The sequence below is a fragment of the Rattus norvegicus genome, chromosome 16, assembly GCF_021556685.1.
Source record: "Rattus norvegicus strain SHRSP/BbbUtx chromosome 16, alternate assembly SHRSP_T2T, whole genome shotgun sequence".
Taxonomy (NCBI): domain Eukaryota; kingdom Metazoa; phylum Chordata; class Mammalia; order Rodentia; family Muridae; genus Rattus; species Rattus norvegicus.
The window spans coordinates 2,013,189-2,036,377 of record NC_141549.1 but is presented as its reverse complement, the minus strand read 5'-3'; the positions used below and the strand labels follow the sequence as shown (position 1 = coordinate 2,036,377).

The 23,189-nt window shown below is 37.5% G+C and overlaps 1 protein-coding gene across 3 annotated transcripts in view; it reads right to left on the bottom strand.

Moving 5' to 3' along the window:
* Positions 1 to 14,514, bottom strand: part of Dnah12 (dynein, axonemal, heavy chain 12) — a 154,733-nt gene extending 140,219 nt beyond the window's left edge. For 2 of the 3 annotated variants that reach the window (XR_015639291.1, XM_087587488.1), the window contains exons 1-12: positions 14,392 to 14,514; positions 13,902 to 13,978; positions 13,585 to 13,787; positions 10,195 to 10,276; positions 9,884 to 9,910; positions 8,871 to 9,060; positions 7,604 to 7,676; positions 6,730 to 6,888; positions 6,300 to 6,495; positions 4,334 to 4,522; positions 3,330 to 3,486; positions 2,081 to 2,172 (exon numbers count right to left, since the gene is read on the bottom strand). Coding sequence is in view for 2 of the 3 variants with exons in the window: in XM_087587488.1 (XP_087443614.1) it covers positions 2,081 to 2,172; positions 3,330 to 3,486; positions 4,334 to 4,522; positions 6,300 to 6,495; positions 6,730 to 6,888; positions 7,604 to 7,676; positions 8,871 to 9,060; positions 9,884 to 9,910; positions 10,195 to 10,276; positions 13,585 to 13,754 (1,335 nt within the window). In the remaining variant the exon portion in view is untranslated. 3 annotated transcript variants of the gene reach the window in all.
* Between the last annotated feature and the right edge of the window lie 8,675 nt (positions 14,515 to 23,189).

The following is a 23,189-nucleotide window of genomic DNA, read 5'->3' as shown; positions in this document are numbered from 1 at the left end:
ACTATAGGCAAGAGAAAGACTTAAGAACAGGTAACTTTTTTTTAAAATTCCCAAATAAAAAGTACTGTCAAATAAACTGATGAATAACTAAAGAACTCAATTCAAATGGTGAGAAAATCATCAGTGTGGATTAGAAATTCAGGTAAGAGATAAATATTACAAAAAAAATTGGAGACCTTAGAAATTAAGAACTCACTAAAACAATTTAAGAAATTTGGTAAAAAGAATGACCTCCATAGACTGTATCAGACAGACATATGGTTTCTGTAGCTTCTCTTGCTTTCTATTACTAATTATATTAAATTTTGATTTGTTAACATATAAGAAACTTTCAGTCTCCTAAAAAATTCCTTTAGTTTTTGAAATTTTAATTACACCATTTCCCCTTTTTTCTTTCATCCCTCCAATCCTTCCACAAATCCTTTCTTGTTCCATTTCAAATTGATGGCCTCTCTTTTTAATCAAACATCATTCGTTTCTTCTCTGTTCTCTTCTATCTCCAGATAAACATCTGCTTAGATCAGAGCTCAGCTGGGCATGGTACTGTGTCCCTGTGCTTCTTGCATTTGAGAAGTAGGGACAAGAGGGTCAGGCATATAGCACGGGCCAGCCTGGGTCACACACTGAGTTTCAGATTAGCCTGAAGTTTATTACCAACTACTCTCTGACTTCCACATGCACACATACTCTCTCTATAAATAATAGATAAATCCATCCTATCTTAAAATGTTTTAATAAAATTTTATTAACTTAATATATGACTGAATTAACAATAAAATAGTTATGAGGTAAATCAACTTAATAAAATGATGCTTTGGATAAGAAATTCTATTTACGGGTTGGGGATTTAGCTCAGTGGTAGAGCGCTTGCCTAGCAAGCGCAAGGCCCTGGGTTCGGTCCCCAGCTCCTAAAAAAAAAAAAAGAAAAGAAAAGAAAAGAAAAAAAAAAAGAAAGAAATTCTATTTACATTATTTGAAGCATTTATACCTAGAGCAGAAATATCCTAATTAAATAAAATTCCAAAAGTATTCATTAAAAATAAACAGAATTATCCTTCTGAGAACTATCCTATCCAAGTTAGCATGTCTATTCACATTGTGATTGGCTGGGTCTTGCTTCTGTGGTGACTTCTAGGAGAGACAGTCTCAAGGCATGTTGTATGGCATTGTGGCTCTTACGCTCTACTGAGAGAGGGAAAACTAGAACTGAGCCCCTATTGGCTATCCAAGATAACATGCTCAGTCCCGGAACCATATACTACAAACAACAAAAAGAAATCAGTGGAGTGGGGGAAGGGGTTTGGGGATGTCGAGGGGGCTAGAAGGAGGAAAGAGAAGGGGAGAATAAGGTAATTATATTTTAATTAAAATGCATTTTTAAAAAACCAGTTGTCTGTAATGGTCTTAATTGGTTGAAGTGCAGAGAACAATTGTGAGATGCCTAGCCTCGGTGGATACATTTATAACACAAACACTGCATCTGAGGCTCAGATGTGAAAGAGAGGTGGAAGAGATTGTAGAGCCAGAGGACCAGGAACTCTGCTGTGAGATTATGTCTCCTAAGTGACAGGGAAGGTACACCCAGGAAATTGCAACAACAAGGCCTACAAAAGAACAACACCAATAGATATGCTTATGTGAAAAGGGAAAATCTCAAGGGAGAGCAGAGCCCCACAGTCAAGAAATAACAGGCAACTGAGGACTGCTGAGAGAAGGGGATTAATCTTCCCAGAGGATAAACCCCCTAATTGGTTATCCAATACCAATTTATCAGTCCTAAAATTATATACAAGCAAACAACATTAAATGGAGTCAGAGTATTGTATTTATATATTTAGATATATATATTACATATATAATATATGTTATATACACATATATATATGCCTATATATTACATATATGCCTAAATATATCAATATACATATATATTTAACACTAACAAAGAAAAGACAGCCATGAATTTGAAAGGGAATGAGGGATATGTGATGGGGGGCTGGAGAAAGGAAAGGGCAGGAGGCAAATGCTGTAATTATAATTAAAAATATGAGCAAATATGAAAAAAAGAATTACCACTTACTTCTGTGTATTCATCAAAAGTATGGTTTTCTGACTGAAATCTCTCTATCATCTTTGTTGCTGTCCCATCAAGGAGCCAGTTGTAGTTTGTAACTGAAAATTAATATTCCAATTAAAATATGAATAACATTTTAATATAGTAAATGCATTTTGTATTATCAAAGAGTAGCCTACTCAACTGTGAACATATGTAGATTACTACATTTAAAGAAATAAGTTAAAAAGATTTAATAGCCATTGCTTTGTATGATAACCTAAAAAAGTTAATAAAAGGCCTGGAGAGATGGCTCAGTGGTTAAGAGCACCGACTGCTCTTCCAGAGGTCGTGAATTCAATACCCAGCAACCACATGGTGGCTCACAACCATCTGTAATGGGGTCCAATGCCCTCTTCTGGTGTGTCTGAAGACAGCTACAGTGGACATTCATAAAATAAATACATCTTTTTTTTAAAGTTAATAAAAAAATTTTAAAGATTTAAGAGGCAAACCAAGTGAAATACATTTTGAAGCTAAAAAGACAATTTTATTCAGTATATTGCAAAGAGAGAATAGAACTGTCTGCCTAGACACATTTTTTAAAAAATTGTATTTATTTATGTATGAGCACACTGTTGCTGTCTTCAGACACACCAGAAGAGGGCACCAGATCTCATTACAGATGGTTGTGAGTTACCATGTGATTGCTGGGAATTGATCAGGATCTCTGGAAGAGCAGCCAGTGCTCTTAACCGCTGAATTATCTCTCCAGTCCCTGCCTAGACACATCTTAATTGTTAAATGTAGTACAATACTTATATTTTTGGTTGTGAGCCTACCCTTTAACAGCCATCTCTCCAGCCCTGTAGTACGAACCTTGAAGCTTTGAAAATAATTTGGAGGAATAGATTACGTTAGATAGCAGACTTTAGTCAAGAGCCTGTCAAAGGACAACTATCCATTCCGATATCAGATATACTTGTGCAGTAAAACTGAACGTCAGGCTTTTCAAACTGTTTTCAGAAACTAACTTGGGTCACCCTGCTTTAGCTAATTTATAACTCCAACAACTCTTCTTGTCCCTAACTCTTAACTCTATCACCTTACTTCCATTGGTAGTCACCCTGCAGCCCAGATGATAAAACTCAAGTTTCTCAGGTCTGATCCATGCTACTGCCTATCTCTGGCTCTTTCAAAACAGCAGCAGAAACCCAGATAGCTGACCAAATTCTAGCTAAAGCGTAGAATGATAAAAAATATAGTTCATATGTACCGTATGTTTTATAATGTGCTCTTACACCTTCTAAGTTCTGATGTACTGCTATCCTCAGTGTACTGAGAGCCCAGTACATCACATGTTCTGGAAGTTCTGTATCAAGATTGACAGGCGCTGTAGTTCCTGACAGCCAAGAAGGCACTGTTTGGACAGTCTAACAGAAACAAAACCAAAAATGAATGTAATAAATATCTAACTGAACTGATCAATAACATTTTCTTTAAATTTCTGTGGTCCAAGAAAAAAGCCACTGAATGAAAATAATAATTTAAGAACTTATAATACAATATAAAAACTTAAATTGGAGCTGAGCTTCATACATGTCTGAATTCCAGCAGATTGTCTATAGAGGCTAAAATAGGAGCACATACAGCTCCAGGCCAGTCTAGGCTACAAAGTGACATCATGTTTCAAAATGTAAAAACTCACAAACAAAAGAACAACCGCAAAAAAAAAAAAAAAAAAAAAAAAAAAAAACACCTTAGGTTTAGTTAGTTTTCTATCATTTTACAAGTATTTATTAACTGTATCGAGGTGTGGTAATACTTAAAAAGCATTAGAAAGGAGAAATATGACTCAGATATTGCTTTGTTTTTATTTGTTTTTGAGACAGAGTTTCTCTATGTATCCCTGTTTGTCTGGGAATTCTCTTTGTAGACCAAACTGGTCTCAATTTCATAGATCTGCCTACCTCTGCAAGTAATCTACCCAAGTGTTGAGATTAAGAGCATATGCCATCATGCCTTAGATTTCTTTTAAACCGTTCACAATTTAGTACCAAGACACATGCAAAGGTGTTAGTTCAGAGCAATAGGAAAAGGTCAAAAGAAGAAAAACATCTCCAATTAACATGTTTTTGAAGAAAAAAAATTTATAAATTAAAATAGCTGGGAGGGGAATAAAGTGCCATGGTATTTTACCTTTATACAGAGTACAGTGACATTCAATTCAAATACTGACATAGCAACATAAGGACACAGGGGTTAGGACAGAAGTGATACCTGCAAAGTTTCAGATATCCGTTCTATCAAACCCAAGACAACGTCTTCCAAATCTTGAAAGGTGGGATAAAATTCCATTTTATCGTCATCAAATGTCAATTCCATCTTGAATATTGGAAGCCTGAGTATATATCTTGAATCAAAGAGTCTTACAAATTCTTCTACAGTTCTCCATAAGAGATCTTTTAGCTACATGATATCAAAAGTTACCATTATTTCAGAAAGTTTAAATTCAATCTTTATCTAAAGTGAATTATTGTGTATAATTACATGAACTCTATAAACTTTGTTACTCCTGGAGTCATAACCATTCTTATAAATGTCTAAACAGTAAATAAAAGTCAGGCAGTGGTAGCACGTGCCTATCCCAGCACTCTGGAGGCAAAAGCAGATGGATCTTTGTGTGGAGGCCAGCCTGGTCTACAGACCGAGTTCCAGGACAGCCAGAGCTACTCAGAGAAACCTTGTCTTTTAAAAAGACAAACCACATCAAAGTAAACATAAAAATAAATAAACAGCAAATAGAACAATATTTGCAAACCAAAGTTTTGTAGTAGAATATCAGCACTCTAAAATTGGCTGTGTAGAATTTCCACATTTATTAGTAAGTTTGTCCCTGGCACATAAAACATTTCAAAAGACCAAACAGTATGGAGAAGCCTGGTGATTAGAAAGGCTTCCATATGAAGGCAAGAGTGGGCAATGGCCTGATACTAAAGACAGCTCCTACTGTCAGAAGGGCCAACTATCAAATAATCACAACTTCGAGGTGTTGCTAAACTTTGAGAAACTTAAATTCCACATGATGAAAATGTTTATACGGCAGAAATCAGTAAACAGAAGGACTGGGATACTTTTCCTTCTGGAGAGTTGGATTTCTAGCACACTACCCTTCTACATCCATGGCAGAGCCATGGAAACTTAGAAATGTGCACAATGCTTCTAAGTATGAAAAGTGCATTGTTACTTAGAATCAATTGTTGGATAGTTAGCCCAGAGGACTTGCATGGATCTGAACAACCTTCCAAGTGTGCTTCATCTTTTCTTACCCAGTAACCATGGTCCCCAGGAGAGTGAGGCAGGGGAAAGGAAACTATGACTACTCGTTACTGTGTTGGACAGATCTGCCAATTAAGTACTGTGCCCTATTGAAGAAGCAAGGCAGAAGCAAGAAGAACACGTGAACTTTTAGAGCTCTTCACTGAAAGGAATGTTTTCATTCAAAACTAATTTTTTAGAGTTGTATGTCTAAAGTATTAGATATGTAAGGGGTCCATAAAGCAACTGTACAAGATTAATGTTCTTTTTATGCTTATTAACTAAAGATGACCAGAAACAATTTGAAATAACCCTTTCATGAGAGTTCAGTGAAGAATTAATTCTTAGAATTTAATCAAAAATGTATTTACTAGGCTAGTCTTTTTGTTAACATATTGCTGTAAAACTAGAGACTGCCTGCTCTTCCAGAGGACCCAGGTTCAATTCCCAGCACCCACATGGCAGCTCACGGCTGCCTGTAACTCCAGGATCCAAAACCTACACACATGCAGGCAAACACCAATACACATTAAACAAACAAACAAACAATTTGTGTGTGATATGTATATGAAGATAGTCGTGTACTTGACATGGTATATGTATGTGCCATGGTACTCGGGTCAGAAGTCAACTTTTTTGGGAGTCAGATCTTGTCCTTCACCTTGCTGAGGCAGAGCCTCTCTCGATTCTGTTGGGGCACGGACTGTGTAAGCTTCTGAGCAGTTCTCCTGTCTCCTCATCGTCTTGAGTAGGAAGGCAGATGGAATGGACCCTGGGTGGCTGTGTGCCCAGCTGTTTGACCTACTGAGCCGTTCCCTTGGCCTTCCTTAATCTACTTTTAGAAAACTGCTTAGCGCTCTGCTTAAATTGATTTTATTTAAAGCATCGAATTTTAAGTATTCAAGATACATGTATAACACGTATATACCTGATTTGACATAAGTATTGAAACACAGTTATAAAAGGAGTCCACTTTTTCAGGCTTGATGCCTTCTAGCGCCTCCTTCTTAGTAAAGAGATTTATGACCTTTGGATACCACGTGTTCATTATCCTCTCTTCTGCCTTTCTCGCTTGAATTGACAGATCATTTCTCAGTGCTTCGCAGTCAATTGGGCCTCTATCTCTACGGTGAACGAAAGAAAATAATTCAGACAAATTACAAACTGCTCTCGATACAGTTGTTGAATCAGATGACATATAATTTTAAAGTTCTCAAATATAAAGAAAGGCCTAGAGGTGTATAAACAGTTTTAAAATTGTATAATAAAATATGCCAAACAAAAAGTCATTCAGCTTTTAAGCTTTAACTAATATATATATATATATATATGTGTGTGTGTATATATATAAAATTTACCGAATTCCTGTTAAGTCCAGCAGAATTATGTCAGAAAATGTTGTATAACCAAGCTCCAGTAATAGTTTCATAGTTGGATGAACAATGTGCAAATTAGCTAATATTTGACTTCTTGCCTGCACAAAGTTAGAATGCCAAGGATTGGAATAATCTAGTCCTCTGGAAAGGCAAAGCACCACATCAGACATGATTGAAATAACATACCACATGAGTTGTGAAATTAATGTTACAGGGAAAAACTGGGGGCTTGGAATAAGCAATTATGGTCGGGAAAGGAAGTGTCATAATCTTTCAAGCATGATTGAATTTTGAAACTGCGCATTATCTTCAGAGGAGAGAGATAATTTGTGGCTGACACAGACTCATGGCTTAACTTTTACTTTGCTTTAGATCGGCTACTCAAAATACAAAAGTAAGAACATTTTAGGTTTATGGAAAAATCTGTCCAGCATACATCAAAGATTACTCAAAGGTAAGTTAGATTTGCTTCTTGCTTTATTATTATTATTAGATCAAGTTTCATGTAAGTCCCTGCATAGCCGAGGTTGGCTTTGAACTCCTGATTCTCCTGCCTCCATATCTGAGCTATAGGATTACAGGTGTAAGGTACCTCACAATGTATATTAGGTTACATTGAAGTATTTTTCACATAGCTCCTCCTACTACTGTAAGCAGAACTAGGTGATGAATGTGGAGAATGTCTTTGGAGATTTTTTTTTTAAATATCCTTGACCTACTGAGCCATTTCCTTGGCCTTCCTTAATCTACTTAATCTTCCTTAATTCACGATTGTAGACTTGAATGTAAGATCAGTTGATTTTTAAATTGTATCCAAAGCTAGACGTTATACCATTTTTAAAAATAGTTTACTCACTCAGGAGATTCAGGCAAAGGGCCCCATTCATCTTCAAGCCATTTAACTGGAGGTTTCACAAGAACACTCTGTACTAAAATACGCATAAGTGTTAATATGTCCTGAAAATCCTTGTAAGATCTATTCTCTAATTAAGTTAGTTTTTGTAATCTAAGTCTCTAACTTGATATTGTAAGGTAGAGTTTGTTGTACATTAAAATACATATGAGGGAAAACTCCCTTTCTTGCACAAAAGCAAGCTTTTAGCATTATTTTGGCCTTCCTTTGAAGGTGGCTTCCAATACAGAGACACTCCTTAGGTCTCAGTCCTTTTCATTCTATCTGTTCAAAGATCATTGGCATGGCCATTTAAGAAATTCATTCTAAGATAGCTACCAGGGATTGGGGGGGATGGGGGTTGCAGAAATGTTAGTAAAAGGTTAGAGAATTTCAGCTGGCTAGGAGGAAAACACTGGAGCACTATTATACAATATTATGAAGATAAAAAAAAACACACTGTTTACAAATACTTAACAGTACTTTTAAGCATTTTCAGCACATAGATGATGTTAACTGGTTCACCTTAAAATATTTAATTTAGTTTAACTAATTTAATGCATACATTATTTTGAAGCATTATTATGGCTGAGAAGTGATACTCTGTCTCACAAGCAACAACAACATTCCAATAAAAATTACAAAGATTAAAATACATTAATGTTTTCTGACAATTATAAAAATAGGATATCTCAAACCATAGGGACAAAGTGAAAAATCAAATAGCAATAAATATTAGCTGATAAATACAAAAGGTACCCTTAAATTACAAAGTCTTTAGATTGTAATGTCAAAAATAAAATGTAGGTAGAAATTATATTGAAGAAACACATGCATTTAAAATATGTATTGTTCAATATTCAACTTACTTCTACTATTTTGTTGTATTTGGTTTCTGTTTGTTTTGCTTTTAGTATTTTCTAAACAGGGTTTCTCTGTGTAGCTTTGGCTGTCCTGGAACTCACTGGGTAGATAAGGCTAGCCTTGAACTCAGAATCTGCCTGCTTCTGCTTTCCAAATTCTGGGGTTAAAGGTGTGTGCCTCCACTGCCAGAGTTATTTTGCTTTTCTGAGACAAGATCTCATGTAGCCCAGGCTGGTCTCAAACCCACTGTCCAGCTGAGGATGACCTTCAACTCTTTTCCCCCAACTTTAGCTCTCAAGGGCTGGTATTACAGATGTGCGCATGGGCAGCGGTAAAAGAAGCTTGGTGTGTGCCAAATGTTACTTACCCAAATATCTCTTCATGCTTTTTTCAAAGTCCATTGACACCTCATTTATGAGACTTCCGAGCAGTTCTTCTCTTTTTTTCCCTTCCTTTAGGTGCTCAGGTATCAGCATTAACATGTGGTCCAGCCACTGTGGCTGAATCGGTACTATAGGGCTACTCTCTACACACTGCTTCATGAATATGTAGTTTAACTTGCAAACATTAAAAGAACAAGCCAAATGGTCAGAGTGACTTAGCATTTCAGTCTAGCACCTAAATTCTGTTTTCTAAAACAACATTCTTTCAGAATAAAAAATATTCAAAAAGTCTCTCTCACACACATACACACAGTAAATAATAAATGTAATGTTTTTTAATTAGATAAAATAAACAAAAAATCTTGACTACTAAAAAAAGGTTCTTCCATAATATTCTCAGTTCACAAGGAGGTTATGTCTTCAAGCCTCTACCCCACTCAAATCTTAATGGACTTAGAAAATGTATAGCCCATCTGCAAACTGCTTCACAGTTTCCTACTCCTGGATCCTTTACTAGTAAATAACTCTTACATGTTGTCTTGTGTCTGCCAATCATTTCCCAGCCTGTGCTGTTACTCATGCAGTATCTCTAAGACACAGTGCATAGCACCTGGCACATAGCTAATACATAGTAACTCTCAGTAAGTACTTGCTAGGTGCAAATAAACATTATAGCAACAGTAGGATAATTATTATACCAATTCTATGAGGCAGATGCATTTCTTTTATAACTGCTATTTTGAATATTTTTTCAATAGTTTGGAATTGGAATAAGAACTAAAATATTTATACACATTATCTTCAAATAAGGGATAGCATCACAAATACAACTCTTTAAAATTTCATTTGTTGTCTGCAACATGCTTGCTCCTTTGGATAGAGAAATATATATCTGTTTAGACATCTTCCCTAGGAGGAGACTTGGTAGGTAGTCTTAGAAGAATACTTTGTGGTAATTATTTTGAACATTTTCAAGACAAAAAAAAATTCAACTCACTCCTTTTTTTTTAATTTCACTGGTCATCTGTCAAAACAAAAAACAAAAGCAAACAATGAGGACGTTTAAAACATTTTAATCAAATAAAATCTTAAATATACCCATTCTTTTAAAAGTGAGTTCAAAGCTGGGTGGTAATGGCACATGCCTTTAATCCCAGCATTTGGGAGGCAGAGGCAAGAGAATCTCTGAGTTCAAGGCCAGTCTGGTCTACACAGAGAAATCCTGTCTCTAAAACAAACCAAACAAAGACTGCTATTGAGATTCCCATAAGGCATAAAACTGTACAGGGCTTTCAGGTGAGAACTCACCGTTGGAGGGAAGTCTGGCTCCGGTAACGGGGGGATTCTTTTATCCAGGGTTTTATCTAGACTTTTTTTAGCTGCAGAAATTCTGAAATTTACAATTAGAAATTTTTATGATAAAATGAGCATTAATCACTAAAATACTATAAGTCGAACATTTTAGACATCTATTAATACTAAACAGAGAAATCTTCAAGAGAACTTTACCTTATTTATTTATTTATTTACTTACTTACTTACTTACTTACTTACTTATTTTCACACTTGAACTCACTGTGTAGTTGAGGCAGGTCTGCAATTCATGGCACTCCTACTGTCTCAGCTTGCCAGGGTGTTGAGATTACAGGTATGAGTCATTATGACTGCCACTGACTCAACTTTTTATGAGAAATAAATCCTAGCGGCTATTACCAATGATATCTTAAATTTTACATTATTTAAGAATACCATAAAGAAGTAATACTGAAAAAGAAAACCTTTTCACTCATAACTTAGAGATAGCTTACAAATGAACCCTGAGATAGACTAAGCCATCCTCTGTTCAAATGTCAACAAATCAGAGAAAGCTTTCCTTATGCCCTGTATTAATATCTCTTGAAGACGTCACAAAGCTTCTCTCAGCTGACATGCCATCGAGACTGAGGAGACAAGGAAAACAGACTGGGGTCACGTGAGCCACAGTCACATGAAGAGCGCCAGAGATACTCAAGAGGCCATCGCAAATGCTGGTGGCATGACTGAAGTTGTGGTAGGTAAATAAATCACGTTTAACTCCAGTCCTTTTTTTTTTTTTTTTTTTGGAAAGAAATACATGGAAGTTCTACTTTCATCGTTGTTAATATGGTCCTATGGTTGGGAACTTTTGGGAACTTTGAGGCAGTATATTTTATCAAGCAGCAAATCAAAGTGGTATAGATCTGAAAGACTCTTGTCTTGAAAACAACATAAAACAAAACAAAACAAAAACTGTCTTGTCATCCATGCAAGCAATACCACCTTCCCCTTTTGCTGCTTATTAAAATATCTCTAATAATTTCCTGTCGTGTTTCTGTTTACAATATTTGGCTGCCCTTCCTCCTTCCTTTCTTACTCATTCACTCACTTCCTCCCCTCCCCCTCCCCCTTCTCCGCCCCCTTCCCTCTTCTCACTATGTTCCTGGCTGATCTGGAACTTGGTGTGTACACCTATTGGTCTTGAAGTTACAGAGATCCACCTGCCTCTGCCCCTTAGGTGCTAGGATTAACGTATGCACCACCGTACCTGGCTTATTTGGAATATTTTAAAGGCATCCACTGCTCTAAAATACATCTTGAGTTCTTTATCATGGCCTATAAAGCCCTGCTTCCATTTCCTCTTCACCTTCTACAGTCTTCCCCAGGCTTACCGTACCTTCCTGACACTGACAGTTGTCAGCTCCTGTTTCCTGACTTTGGTGGTTGCTATCCGTGTCCCTGGATTGACTTTCTCCTGTTTGTTTAAGTGGAAGGTTTCTTCTCATTCCTTTGTTATCTATTTATTAAATATTGTCTCCACCAGCTGTTCCTGCCATGATTCTGGGAGAATGCTCTATTATGTTATCTTATCATTTATTTCTTATTCACACAGGATCCCACTATTTTCAACCCAGGCTAGCCTGAACTCACAATCCTCCTGCCCTAGCTTTCTCAGTATTGAGATTACAGGCATGTACCCCACACCATGCTTTCTATATCTTGTTTCTTCAAAGGTCATCATCATCTTCCCAGGCAGAGGTGGTGCATCTTTAATCCCAGCACTAGGGAGGCAGAGGCAGGCAAATCTCTGAGTTTGAAGCCAGCCTGGTCTATACAGTGAGTACCAGAACAGCTAGGACTACACAAAGAAATCCTGCCTCAAAAAAAAAAATTAAAAAGCACTCATCCTCTAAAGCACTGGTCCCTAACCTTCCTAATGCTGCAGTGATTTAATACAGTATTTCATGTAGTGGTGACCCCTAACCACAAAATTATTCTTGTAGCTACTTCATAGCTGTAATTTTGCTATTGTTATGAGTGGTAATCTAAATATCTGTGTCTTCCGGTGGTCTTAGGTGATCCCTGAGAAAGGGTCAGTCAATCCTCAAAGGGGTCATGACCCATGGGTTGAGAACCACTGATAGAAGGAGTTCCTATAACTTGTTTTTTATGTGTTTACTGTCTTATCCTGTTGGCAAGCAAACTTGTTAAAAACACAGTCTTTTACTATTGTTTTCTATGCTCTTCCTAGTGACAGGCACACAATGTAATCAGGGAATTAGTATCACCACACGAAATGATATAAATTTGTAGAAAGGATTAAAGCAATGTGTGGAAGGGATTCAAACACTTTCTAGACATGGTAATCCATAAACTAAATCTTAATTACAAAGCATATCTTTAAACAGAGGAATATACAGTATCTTTGGAACCGTTAGTGGCTCCTGAGCTACTTACAGGTACATTTGCAGATACACACACACACACACACACATCTACACACACACAGCTACACACACACATTAAAGAGTTTTTAAAAGAATGAAGAGGACATGGGACCTCTATCAACATATATAGTAATATAAGTTAAAATTCCTCATAAATTTAGCTTTAAATATGAGTAAGTGAATGATAGGATAATAATTATATAAATCCAAGAAGTTATATGATTCTAGACCTGTTAACTATAAAACGTAACTTTCAAAGCTTAATTGACAATATGACCGTCAACAATGTAACAGTAAAACTTAACTCACTTGTAAAACCTCTTATAAGAGAGTTTGACCAAGAAGGGAAATTCCTGATTTGTTTTCAAATATCAGTACAGTTGCTAGTATAATAGTAGACACAATAACAAGATACTTGAACTTCAGAAACAGGCCACTTGGGTCTAAACCTCAGGGGCGTGAGAAAACTACTTCTCTGCTCCTTAATTCACTCATTTAAAAAATATAGGTTGAGGCTGGATAAATGGCTCCGGACCTAAGTCTGACTTCCAGCACCCACATGGCAGCTCACAACTCTAGTTCCTTTTCTGACTTCCCTGGGCTCTTGTATATACATACTACACACACATAAACTCAGGTGCCACGCGCACACGCATGCACACACACACATGTAATGGTTTTAAAATAAAAAAAATATAAAAATAGTTTAATAATAGTATTTATTTCATCAAGGTGCTGTGAGAAATACTGATAAAGTAATAGGAACATTATCTGAATAAGCAGGCACTCTACAAAACTGGTTATCATTATGATTAATTCTCAATTGCTTTTCTAATTAATTTTAATTTTAATCCTTATTTTACCCATGGACCACCTCTATCGTCTTCTAAAGTTTTGAGTCTAGAACACTAATCATTAAGCCAAAGCAATAATTACTTACTAATATGCTACTTACACTAATTGATTGATTTTCTTCTGCTGTTCCTTAGATCTTCGGTAATTTAGCAACTCACTTTGTTTTGGTGTGTCAACACCTATGTTTTTGGGGGGATGAACAATAGGGGGCAACTTCAAGTTCAAAGCTTCCTTTTCTGCTGTAATGGCAGTTTTGTTAGGATCTGACATCTTGGTCTCCTAAGGATCTAAATACTCTATACTCTGCAAAGAGAAAGTTTATAAAGCCATTATTGTATGAAATTAAGCCTGAATATATCCGGTGTATGTTACACACCGGTACGGTAACTAAAACCCCAGCTGTTCAGATTTACTTACCAAGTGCGGTAGTGGTTAAAGAATGGCAGTTGAGAGGAGTGGGCAGGAATTCTAAACACAGCTCTGCTAGCCACTTGCTATGAAGAAATGAAGCCAAATTATTTAGCTTTTAAAATCTGAAATTAAGGAACTGAATTAGACATGCTTTAAACAGCCTTTCAACTCTAAACTCCTGGGTTTGTTGTTTTCCCCTGGACGCAAACCACAAAAAAAAATACAACAAAATTGCCCCTCCCCCAAGCTGGTATTTAATATCATTAATATTTTTTAAAACATTATTGAATCAGACTGTCTAACATCCTAGAAAGTGATAATTGACAAAAAAATAGTCATAGTTAATGCAAAGCAAATGGCAAGCATAAACACTCAACACTGTAACTATGGTTTCAACTACACTTGCCCCAAATGCCCCCGGGGTTTGGAGATTTTCTGCAGACACCCAAGTCATAGATCTTAGAGGGAAAGGAAGAGAAATGCAGAGAACTGGTACCTATCTGATTCTTCTCGTTTGCCACTCAGAGACAGACAAGAGTTTCTCTCCTGAAGGGCTACAGCAATCCAGTAGAAACAACATAGTCACCATGGAAACTGTATGACCTACCAGAAGGGCTGGATGAAGGTTGCTAGGAGAGGCCGTTGCTGAACTAAGACAGACTCAAGATAAACAGTTACACTGTTTTTAACTCAAGCGAATTGAGGCCAAGTTGGTTTTTGTTGCTGTTGTTGCTGTTTAACTAACTGCCTTACCTTGAAAGGAGTCCAGGAAATCAAGATTTTCAAATTACAGGAAAAGGCATGAGTAGAAAATTGGATCCATTGGAGAATATATAGATTTATATAAATATTCATTGTCAATGAAGAATAGTCTTCAAGTGTCCCCAAAGTGACTTTATGAAACTACTGTAACCAAGCCTCAATACAATTTATCTTGTTCTTATATTTGCTGTTTGTTTATACGACACTTTCAGGAAGTCCTTACCAAAAATCAAACAGGTTAAGGTATGCAAACTTTGCATCTATGTTTAAGGAAGGAATGTTGTAACCTGAAACACCAATGTATAGTCCAAGAAGATTATGAGGGACGAATAAAATATTGTGGAATATTTTGTGTCTGTTTGCATACCTAATGGTTTCACTCTGAGCCTTCTGTCACTCCTGTACTCACTCTCTCCTGTGCTCTCCCCACACTGGCTCCTTTGCTCCACTCAGCTATTGTCTTTTCTACTTTATCACTGTGTTTGCGTTCAAATAAAACCCCTGCCAGGAGAACCCATGAGATCCATGTCTGGCTTGTTTCATCAGACATGACCTGCCACATTTAACACCTTGTCTTGCCACACGCTACATCCATTCCTCTGGTGTTCTAGGGATAGCTGGAACTATCAATCTTAAGTTGGTATTTTCAAAGGCCAGGCCAAGAGTGGGGAATAGTGTTTAAACACTTTCCTTCTTCCCGGGCCTTATTTCTCCCACCAAGTCCCTACAGATTTTCCCCTGAGTATATCTGCATCAGTGATTTTGTCAGGATTAGCTCATTTTTCCTATTTGCAAGGTTGTCCACTCTGAGGAACTGCTTGGTACTGAAGGTTTTGGAGATTATAGTGCTAAATTTTCTTCTCTCCCTGGCAGAACAGCAAAGCAACAGGGTTTGTTCTCAAAAACACCCTTCTTGCCCCAGCCTTGGAGGAAAGGAGGCATAGCAGACCACAATTTAGTTCAGAGCGTGCTTCTCAGGCCCAGTGCAGATATCTCCTCTAAAGCTGATTTTTTTTTCAGTTTCCAGATGGTAAATTTATTGATTTTTTAAGCAACATGTGAGTATCTTCTGTGTGCTAGTCGCCATCTCAGATATTGTTTAATGATGAAGCATCATGTACTCCCGTGTCCGGCACACAGTAAGTGCTCCATATGTGTGACTTCAGTAAGAGAATGAACGTTATAGAACGCTGTAGCATGTTAAACCAAGTATCTGTGTGCATAAAACAAAATACTTGCATGTTTATGTGATAGGGCTTTTCATGCTACTTTCACTAGGCTAAAACACAAGGACAAAAGGGAAGGCAAACACGAATTAATTTAGTGATCCAGTGAAGAGATTTTATAGATATAAATCAAATCATCATTAACCGACGTTAATCTGTGAAGAACATCCTTGGACAACCTGTCTCCATCAGTAGTCTCTTTTTAAAAGTTTTTTTTTATTAAATACCTATTCAAACCCTTTGCCAGTTAACAAATTTGGTCATTTAACTGAAAAAAATTATTTGATGTGTGTGATGGAGTCAATGCCACTATTACCCTAATCCAAAACCACACAAGGACACCCCCAAAAAGAGAATTACAGACCAATATTCCTTATGAACATAGATGTAAAACGTTTCAGTAAAATATTTGTCTATGAAGAAGCATGACCATGACCACAGTGACTCTTATCAAGGAAAGCATTTACCAATTTCACAGGTTTAGCTCTGTCAGAGGGCAGAGGGGCAGGCAGTAGTTGACACCTCTACATCCAGATCCACAGGCGGCAGGAAGAAAGAGAATCTGAGCTTGGGAAGTACTTTTTGGAACCTCAAAGCCTACTGCCAGTGACCTCCAACTAGGCCATACTCCCTAATCTTTTCAAATAGTGCCATTCTGGTGACCAAGGATTCACATCTATTAGCCTATAGGAGCCATTCTCATTCAAACCACCATAACGTTAAAAAGATTATACACCATGGTCAAGTTGGCTTCATCCTAGAAATGCAGATATAGTTCAACATCCATAAATCAATGAACACAAACCACCACATAAACAAACTGAAGGATAAAAGTCACATGACTGTCTCATTTCATGCAGAAAAGGCCTTTGACAAAATCCAACATCTCTTCATGGTGGGCAGACGAGAAATACAAGGGACATACCTCAACATATAAGGGCAATTTAAAGCAAGCCATCATCAACATCATCCTAAATGAAGAGAAATGCAAAGCAATTTTATTAAAATTTAAAAAACAAGACAAGAATGCCCATCCTTTCCACCCCTATTCAATATACCACTTGAAGTCTTAGAGAAAGAAGACAACTGAGGGAGATCAAGGGGACAGGGACAGGAAAGAAAGAAGTCAAAATGTTTTCATTTGCAGGTGACAGGATTTTATATATAAAAGACCATAAAGACTATACCAGGAAACTTCTATAGCTAATAAACACTTTCATCAATGAAACAGGATAGCAAATTAATACACAAAAATCATAGCCTTCCTATATACAAATGACAGACATACCAAGAAAGAAATTAAGGAAACAATACTTTTCATAATAGCCTCAAACAAACAAACTAACAAACTTCAGAAAAACTCTAATCAAGCAAGTGAAAGACTTGTTTAATAAAAACAATAGGAGCCAATCGTGGTGGTGTATGTCTTTATCCCAGTATGGAGAGGCAGAGAGGTGGAGAGGCAGAGAGGCAGAGAGGCAGAGAGGCAGGGAGGCAGGGAGGCAGGGAGGCAGGGAGGCAGGAAAGCAGGGAGGCAGGGAGGCAGGGAGGCAGGGAGGCAGGGAGGCAGGGAGGCAGGGAGGCAGGGAGGCAGGGAGGCAGGGAGGCAGGCAGATCTCTGAATTTGAGGGCAACCTGGTCTACAGAGTGGGTTTCAGGACAGTTATGGCTTAACAGAGAAACCATGTCTTGAAAAAAAAATGAACCAAATCAAATAAAACAAAAACCAAAAACCTTTAGGACATTGAAGCAGGAAACAGAAGAAGAAGAAAGAAGGAGAAAGAAGGAGAAAGAAGAAGGAAGAAGAAGGAAGAAGAAGAAGAAGGAGGAGGAGGAGGAGGAGGAGGAGGAGGAGGAAGAGGAGGAGGAGAAGAAGAAGAAGAAGAAGAAGAAGAAGAAGAAGAAGAAGAAGAAGAAGAAGAAGAAGAAGAAGAAGAAGAAGAAGAAGAAGAAGAAGAAGAAGAGAGACCAAGCCATAGAATGATGCTGTGGATCGGTAGCATTAGTTTTGTGAAAATGGCCATCTTACCAAAAGCAACCTACAAATCAATACAATACTCATCAAAATTCCTGCACAATTCTTTACAGAAATTGAAAAGAAATTTTAAAATACCATCTTCAACTCCATATGGACACACAAGAAACTCAGGATTGCTAAAAACAGAAAACAAAAACAAAATTCTGAATAATAAAAGAATTACTATAGGTATCACCATGCCAGGTTTCACGTTATATTACAGAGCCATAGTAGAACAGCATGGTATTAATATAAAAAGCACATACATTAATCAATGGAATCAAATTGAATGCCCAGGCATAAGTCCACACATCTATGTTTTTTTTACAAAGAAGCCAAGAATACATATTTCAGAAAAGACAGCATCCTTAACAAATGGTGCTGTTCAAACTGGATAGTTGAATATGGAAGAATGAAAATAGATGGGGCTGGAGAGATGGCTCAGCGGTTAAGAGCACTGACTGTTCTTCCAGATGTCCTGAGTTTAATTCCCAGAAACCACATGGTGGCTCACAACCATCTGTAATGGGACCTGGTGTGTCTGAAGACAGCTACAGTGTACTCATATACATAAAATAAAGATTTTTTACAAAAAGGAAATAGATCCATATCTATAAACTTACACAAAACTCAACTCCAAATCAATCTAGGGCCTCAACATAAGATTAGATATCCTGGATCTGATATAAGAGACAGTAGGGGATGGGTTTGAACTCATTGGCGCAAGAAAGGATACCACTCACATAGGTGCTAAGACCAACAATTAATAAATGAATCTTCATGAAGCTAAAAGACTTCTGTACAGCAAAGACAGATTTGTACAAAATGGCATCCTACAGAAGGAGAAAAAAAATCTTTACCAATTATATATCTGATAAAGAGGTAGTATCTGAGAAGCAGATGCAGAGACCCACAGTCAGACATTAGGTGGAGCTCTGGGAAGCCTGCAGAACACTAGGAAGTATTGCAGGGGCCAAACAAGTCAAGGATAGCATGAGAAAATGGACCACAGAATAACTAACTAGGGCTCATAGGGGCTCACAGAGACTGGACAGAGACTTGGAGAGCCTGCATGGGTCTGACCTAGGTTCTCTGCATTTATGTTATGGTTGTGTAGGTCGGTGTTCTTATGGGACTCCTAACAGTGGGCGCGGGAGCTGTCTCTGACTCTTTTGCTTGCTTGTGGGACACTCTTCCTCCTACTGGGCTGCCTTGTCAAGGGATGCCTTGATAGAAAGGTACGTACCTAATTATGCCATGTTTGGTTGGCATCCCTGGAGGCCTGCTCATTCTGAAGGGAAAGAGAGGAGTGGATCTGGAGGAGAGCAAAGGGGCTGGGAGGAGAATAGGGAAGAAAAACTGCAGTCGAGATGTAATATAAAAAAGAAAAAGACACCTCCTCATCTCTTTCGGGTAGCCCCACTCTCTAATGATCAGGCATCCAACTTTATTTGAGCCTATGGAGGCTGCTCCTATTCAAACCACTACAGAGATCTACTCAGAAGGGACGGAAAGATTGTAAGAGTCAGAGGCAGTAGATGGTACCAAGGAAATAGTGTCTATTTGTCATAACAGTACTGATTGAACTCACATGCACAAGCTCTGTGCAGGTTTAAACCAGACAAAATCCTAGCACTGAAAGGAAGAACTGGACAAAGTCTCACCTCTACTGAAGAAGGTCTTTGCAATTGATACATACTGGAAAAGGGAAAACGAGTTTTTTCAGTTGATTATCACTGGGTATATCAACTATACTCCCGAGCAGGCCTCATGGAGCTGGCCAACAAATTTCATGAGTTTTTTTGTTCCGTTTTGATATTTTTGTCTCACTAAGTTTTTTAATTAATTTTTATTTTGGAGAGAGAGAGAACATGAAGTTGGGTGGGTGGGGAGTTGGGGAGGAGAAGAAAAAACATGAATAAAAATATATCATAAGAAAAACTTTAAGTAAATTAATCATTATTATACATGTGTCTGACTGGGGTGAGGGTGACATGTCATAGCAAACCTTTGGAGCCAAAGGACAACTTCAGGAATCATATTTTCCTTCTACCTTTACATGGGTTCCAGGGATTAAACTCAGGTTAAGATTTCATAGCTTTTTTGTCAGCTGAGCTATCTCACCAGACTAGGAGATAACTAGATACACACACACACACACACACACACACACACACACACACACACACACACACACACACTATTTATCTTCTTAACACTGAGTTTTAAGAGTTCCTTGTATATTCTAAATGCAAACCTTACATTAGATATTTTGCAAATATATACATAATCATTCCTGCTCTGTATTTTGTCTTATCCTTAATGGTGTCCTTGAAGAGCAATCATGTCTAACCTCAACAAAGCCAATGTGTATTTTGAGGTCATTTATGAAAAGTAGATACTCCTATGAAGAGTTTCTGTTTTCTTCTAATTTTGTGTTTTACTCCATTATATCTTTACATGGTTACAAGTTAATGTTTTGCATAAGAATATGCAAATGCAAGGGCTGGATGGCACAGCAGTTTAGACCACTTGTTGCTGTTGCAGAAGACACAGATTGGATTCCCAGCACCCACATAGTGGCTCACAACCAGCCTTAGCTACAGTTCCGTGGAGTCTAATGACTCTTCTTAGACTTCTTGGGCACCAGGCACAAACATGGCATATACACATGCATGCAGGCAAAACATATGTATAAAGTAAAATAAATCTTATTTTTAAAAAAGAAAATACAAACACCCCAGTATCACTTGCTGAAAAAGACTGTCTTTTTGACATTGATGTGCATTGGCATCTTTATTTCTAAAAAAATCACTCGAGTATCCAGAGATGGTAGTGCACACAGGTCTATGGTTTCAGGTACTCAGAAGGCTGAAATTGGAATTTATGAGGTCAAGGCCAGCTTGTACAATATGGCGAGATCCTATCTCAAAATAAAACAAAAATCCCTCATTTGATATAATGTAACTGTAGGGTTTTGTTTCTGGACTCTCGGTTGTATTCCTTTGATTTGAATGCCTGACTATGGGTGATGTAACATTGTCTCGATCACTATGATTTAGTAAAACAATTACAGTCTTAGAACCACATAGTTTTGGTCTTCTTTGCTCTTTTATGAAAGACTTCTTTGCTCTTTGATGAAGAAAATCAGTTTTTCTGTTGTAGGCCCTTTGTATTTCCATATGAAGTTTAGATTTTTGTAAATGTCTGTTTCCTTCCAGACAAGGTCTCACCACTATGTAGCTTTGGCTTCAGTTTGTACATTGTACATTTCTGTAAATTTTTTTTTCTTATTTGTAATTACATGTTTTTCTAATAGCTTTCAATAGTTTGTTTATATTTAGGATTTTAACTAGATGATGGAGGGAGATTCTTTGCTGGTCATAACTGTTCTAAAGGCCTTATGCACATGGGTGAGCATCCTTCCCTTGATTTGGGAAATCTGCTTTTACTGAAATGTTTTTTATTGTTTTAGCATAAAATTCTTCTTTCATTCCCATAATTCATTTGTTTGTTTTTTCATAGTGTCTTACAGATCTCAAATGTTCATACTTTGTCAGTGTATGAATGTTCCAATTCCTCTCCTTGTCTCCAAGCTCTGACATTTCCTTCCCATGATCCTTTCTGTTGGTGACACTTGAGGTATTGGGGCTTTTGTTTCCAGTATTTCAGTTTGATTTTGCTTCAGTATTTTCAACTCTTTGTTCAATTTTTATATCATGTATTGATTTCCTTATTTCACCCAGCTGTGTGTTGTCTTGGAACACATTTCACGAATGTGCATCCTTTTTAATTTCTGTGAGCATACTTGGGATCATTCTTTTGTGCTCTTTACGATTTCATCAAACTTATTGCAATTAGAAGCTAGTATTTAAGGATTAGTAACTTGTGGAGCAGTCATGCTGCCTCTCGGTTTTATTTTCATGGGAACTGAATATCTGGTGTTACTTTTTTATTTTACATTTTCTTATTTAGCTTATGCCTCTCTCTCTCTCTCTCTCTCTCTCTCTCCCTCCCTCTCTCTCTCTCTCTCCCTCTCTCTCTCCCTCTCTCTCTCTCTCTCTCTCTCTCTCTCTCTCTGTGTGTGTGTGTGTGTGTGTGTGTGTGTGTGTGTGTGTAGGTCAGAGGACAACCTGTAGGAACTGGTTCTCTCCTTTAACCACGCAGGTCCTACGTATTCGGCTCCACACTTCAATTGTGGAAACAGGTGCCTTTACCCATTGAGGCATCTTGCTAGCCCAGGCTGAATTTTTTTTTAAAGATTTACTTATTTATTTTATGTATGAGTACACTGTTGCTGTCTTTAGACACACCAGAAAAGGGCATTGGATCCTATTAAGATGGTTGTAAGCCACCACGTGGTTGCTGGGAATTGAACTCAGAACCTCTGGAAGAACAGTCAGTGCTCTTAACCTCTGAGCCATCTCTCCAGCCCCAGGTTGAACTTTTTAAAAACCTTCTTATTCTTTAATTGGAAATATCTGCAATATTCAAGAATGAGTAGGTAGTAGAGTTGATGTCATTTTCCTCTGATGCATGTTTGTTCATGGGACCAGGCTGATCACCAGTACGTCCCCGTAGAGAATACTGTCTGCAAAATAACCATTCTCAAGGAATAGGAATGGTATGAAAACAGTGACGGTACAGAAAAATAGTCATGTCTTAGTTGCCAGTCACTGTAAGAAGGGAAACTGATAGAAGGGTGTGTGCAGTAATATATTATTGTGGGTGTGAGTGGGATGCACTAAGAGATTGAGAATAATTAGGGGAACACAAATAGAAGTGACAAGGGAAGGAAGGTGAGACATTTTTGCCTAACAGTAGAATGAAAAAAATGAGAGGCAAAGAAATGTAATCAGATTAAAACAGTTATATCTCTCAGGAGGCATAGACACAAACCTCATGAAGCAAGCCAACCTCTAGTCTTTGGGAAAGCCTAGTAGACAGAAAAAAGGGAGGATATGAATGAAAAACAAGACTGAAGAACAGAGCAAGACAGAGCTGATTTGCTTCTCTGACATTGGACATTGTCCTAGTTTGCCTTTTATTGCTATGATAAAACACTGAACAGTACTGCAGAGGTAAGCAGATCTCTGACAGAGCTAGTTCCAGGACAGCCAAGATTACCTAGAGAAATCCTGTCTCAGAAAACAAAACAAAAGATTGTGACAAAAAGGTTTTGCCCTGGAAAAGACAAAAACAAACCAAGCAAAATACTGAGTAAAAACAACTTGGGGAGTGTCTTGGTTTGGGTTTCCATTAATGTGAAGAGACACCATGACCAAGGCA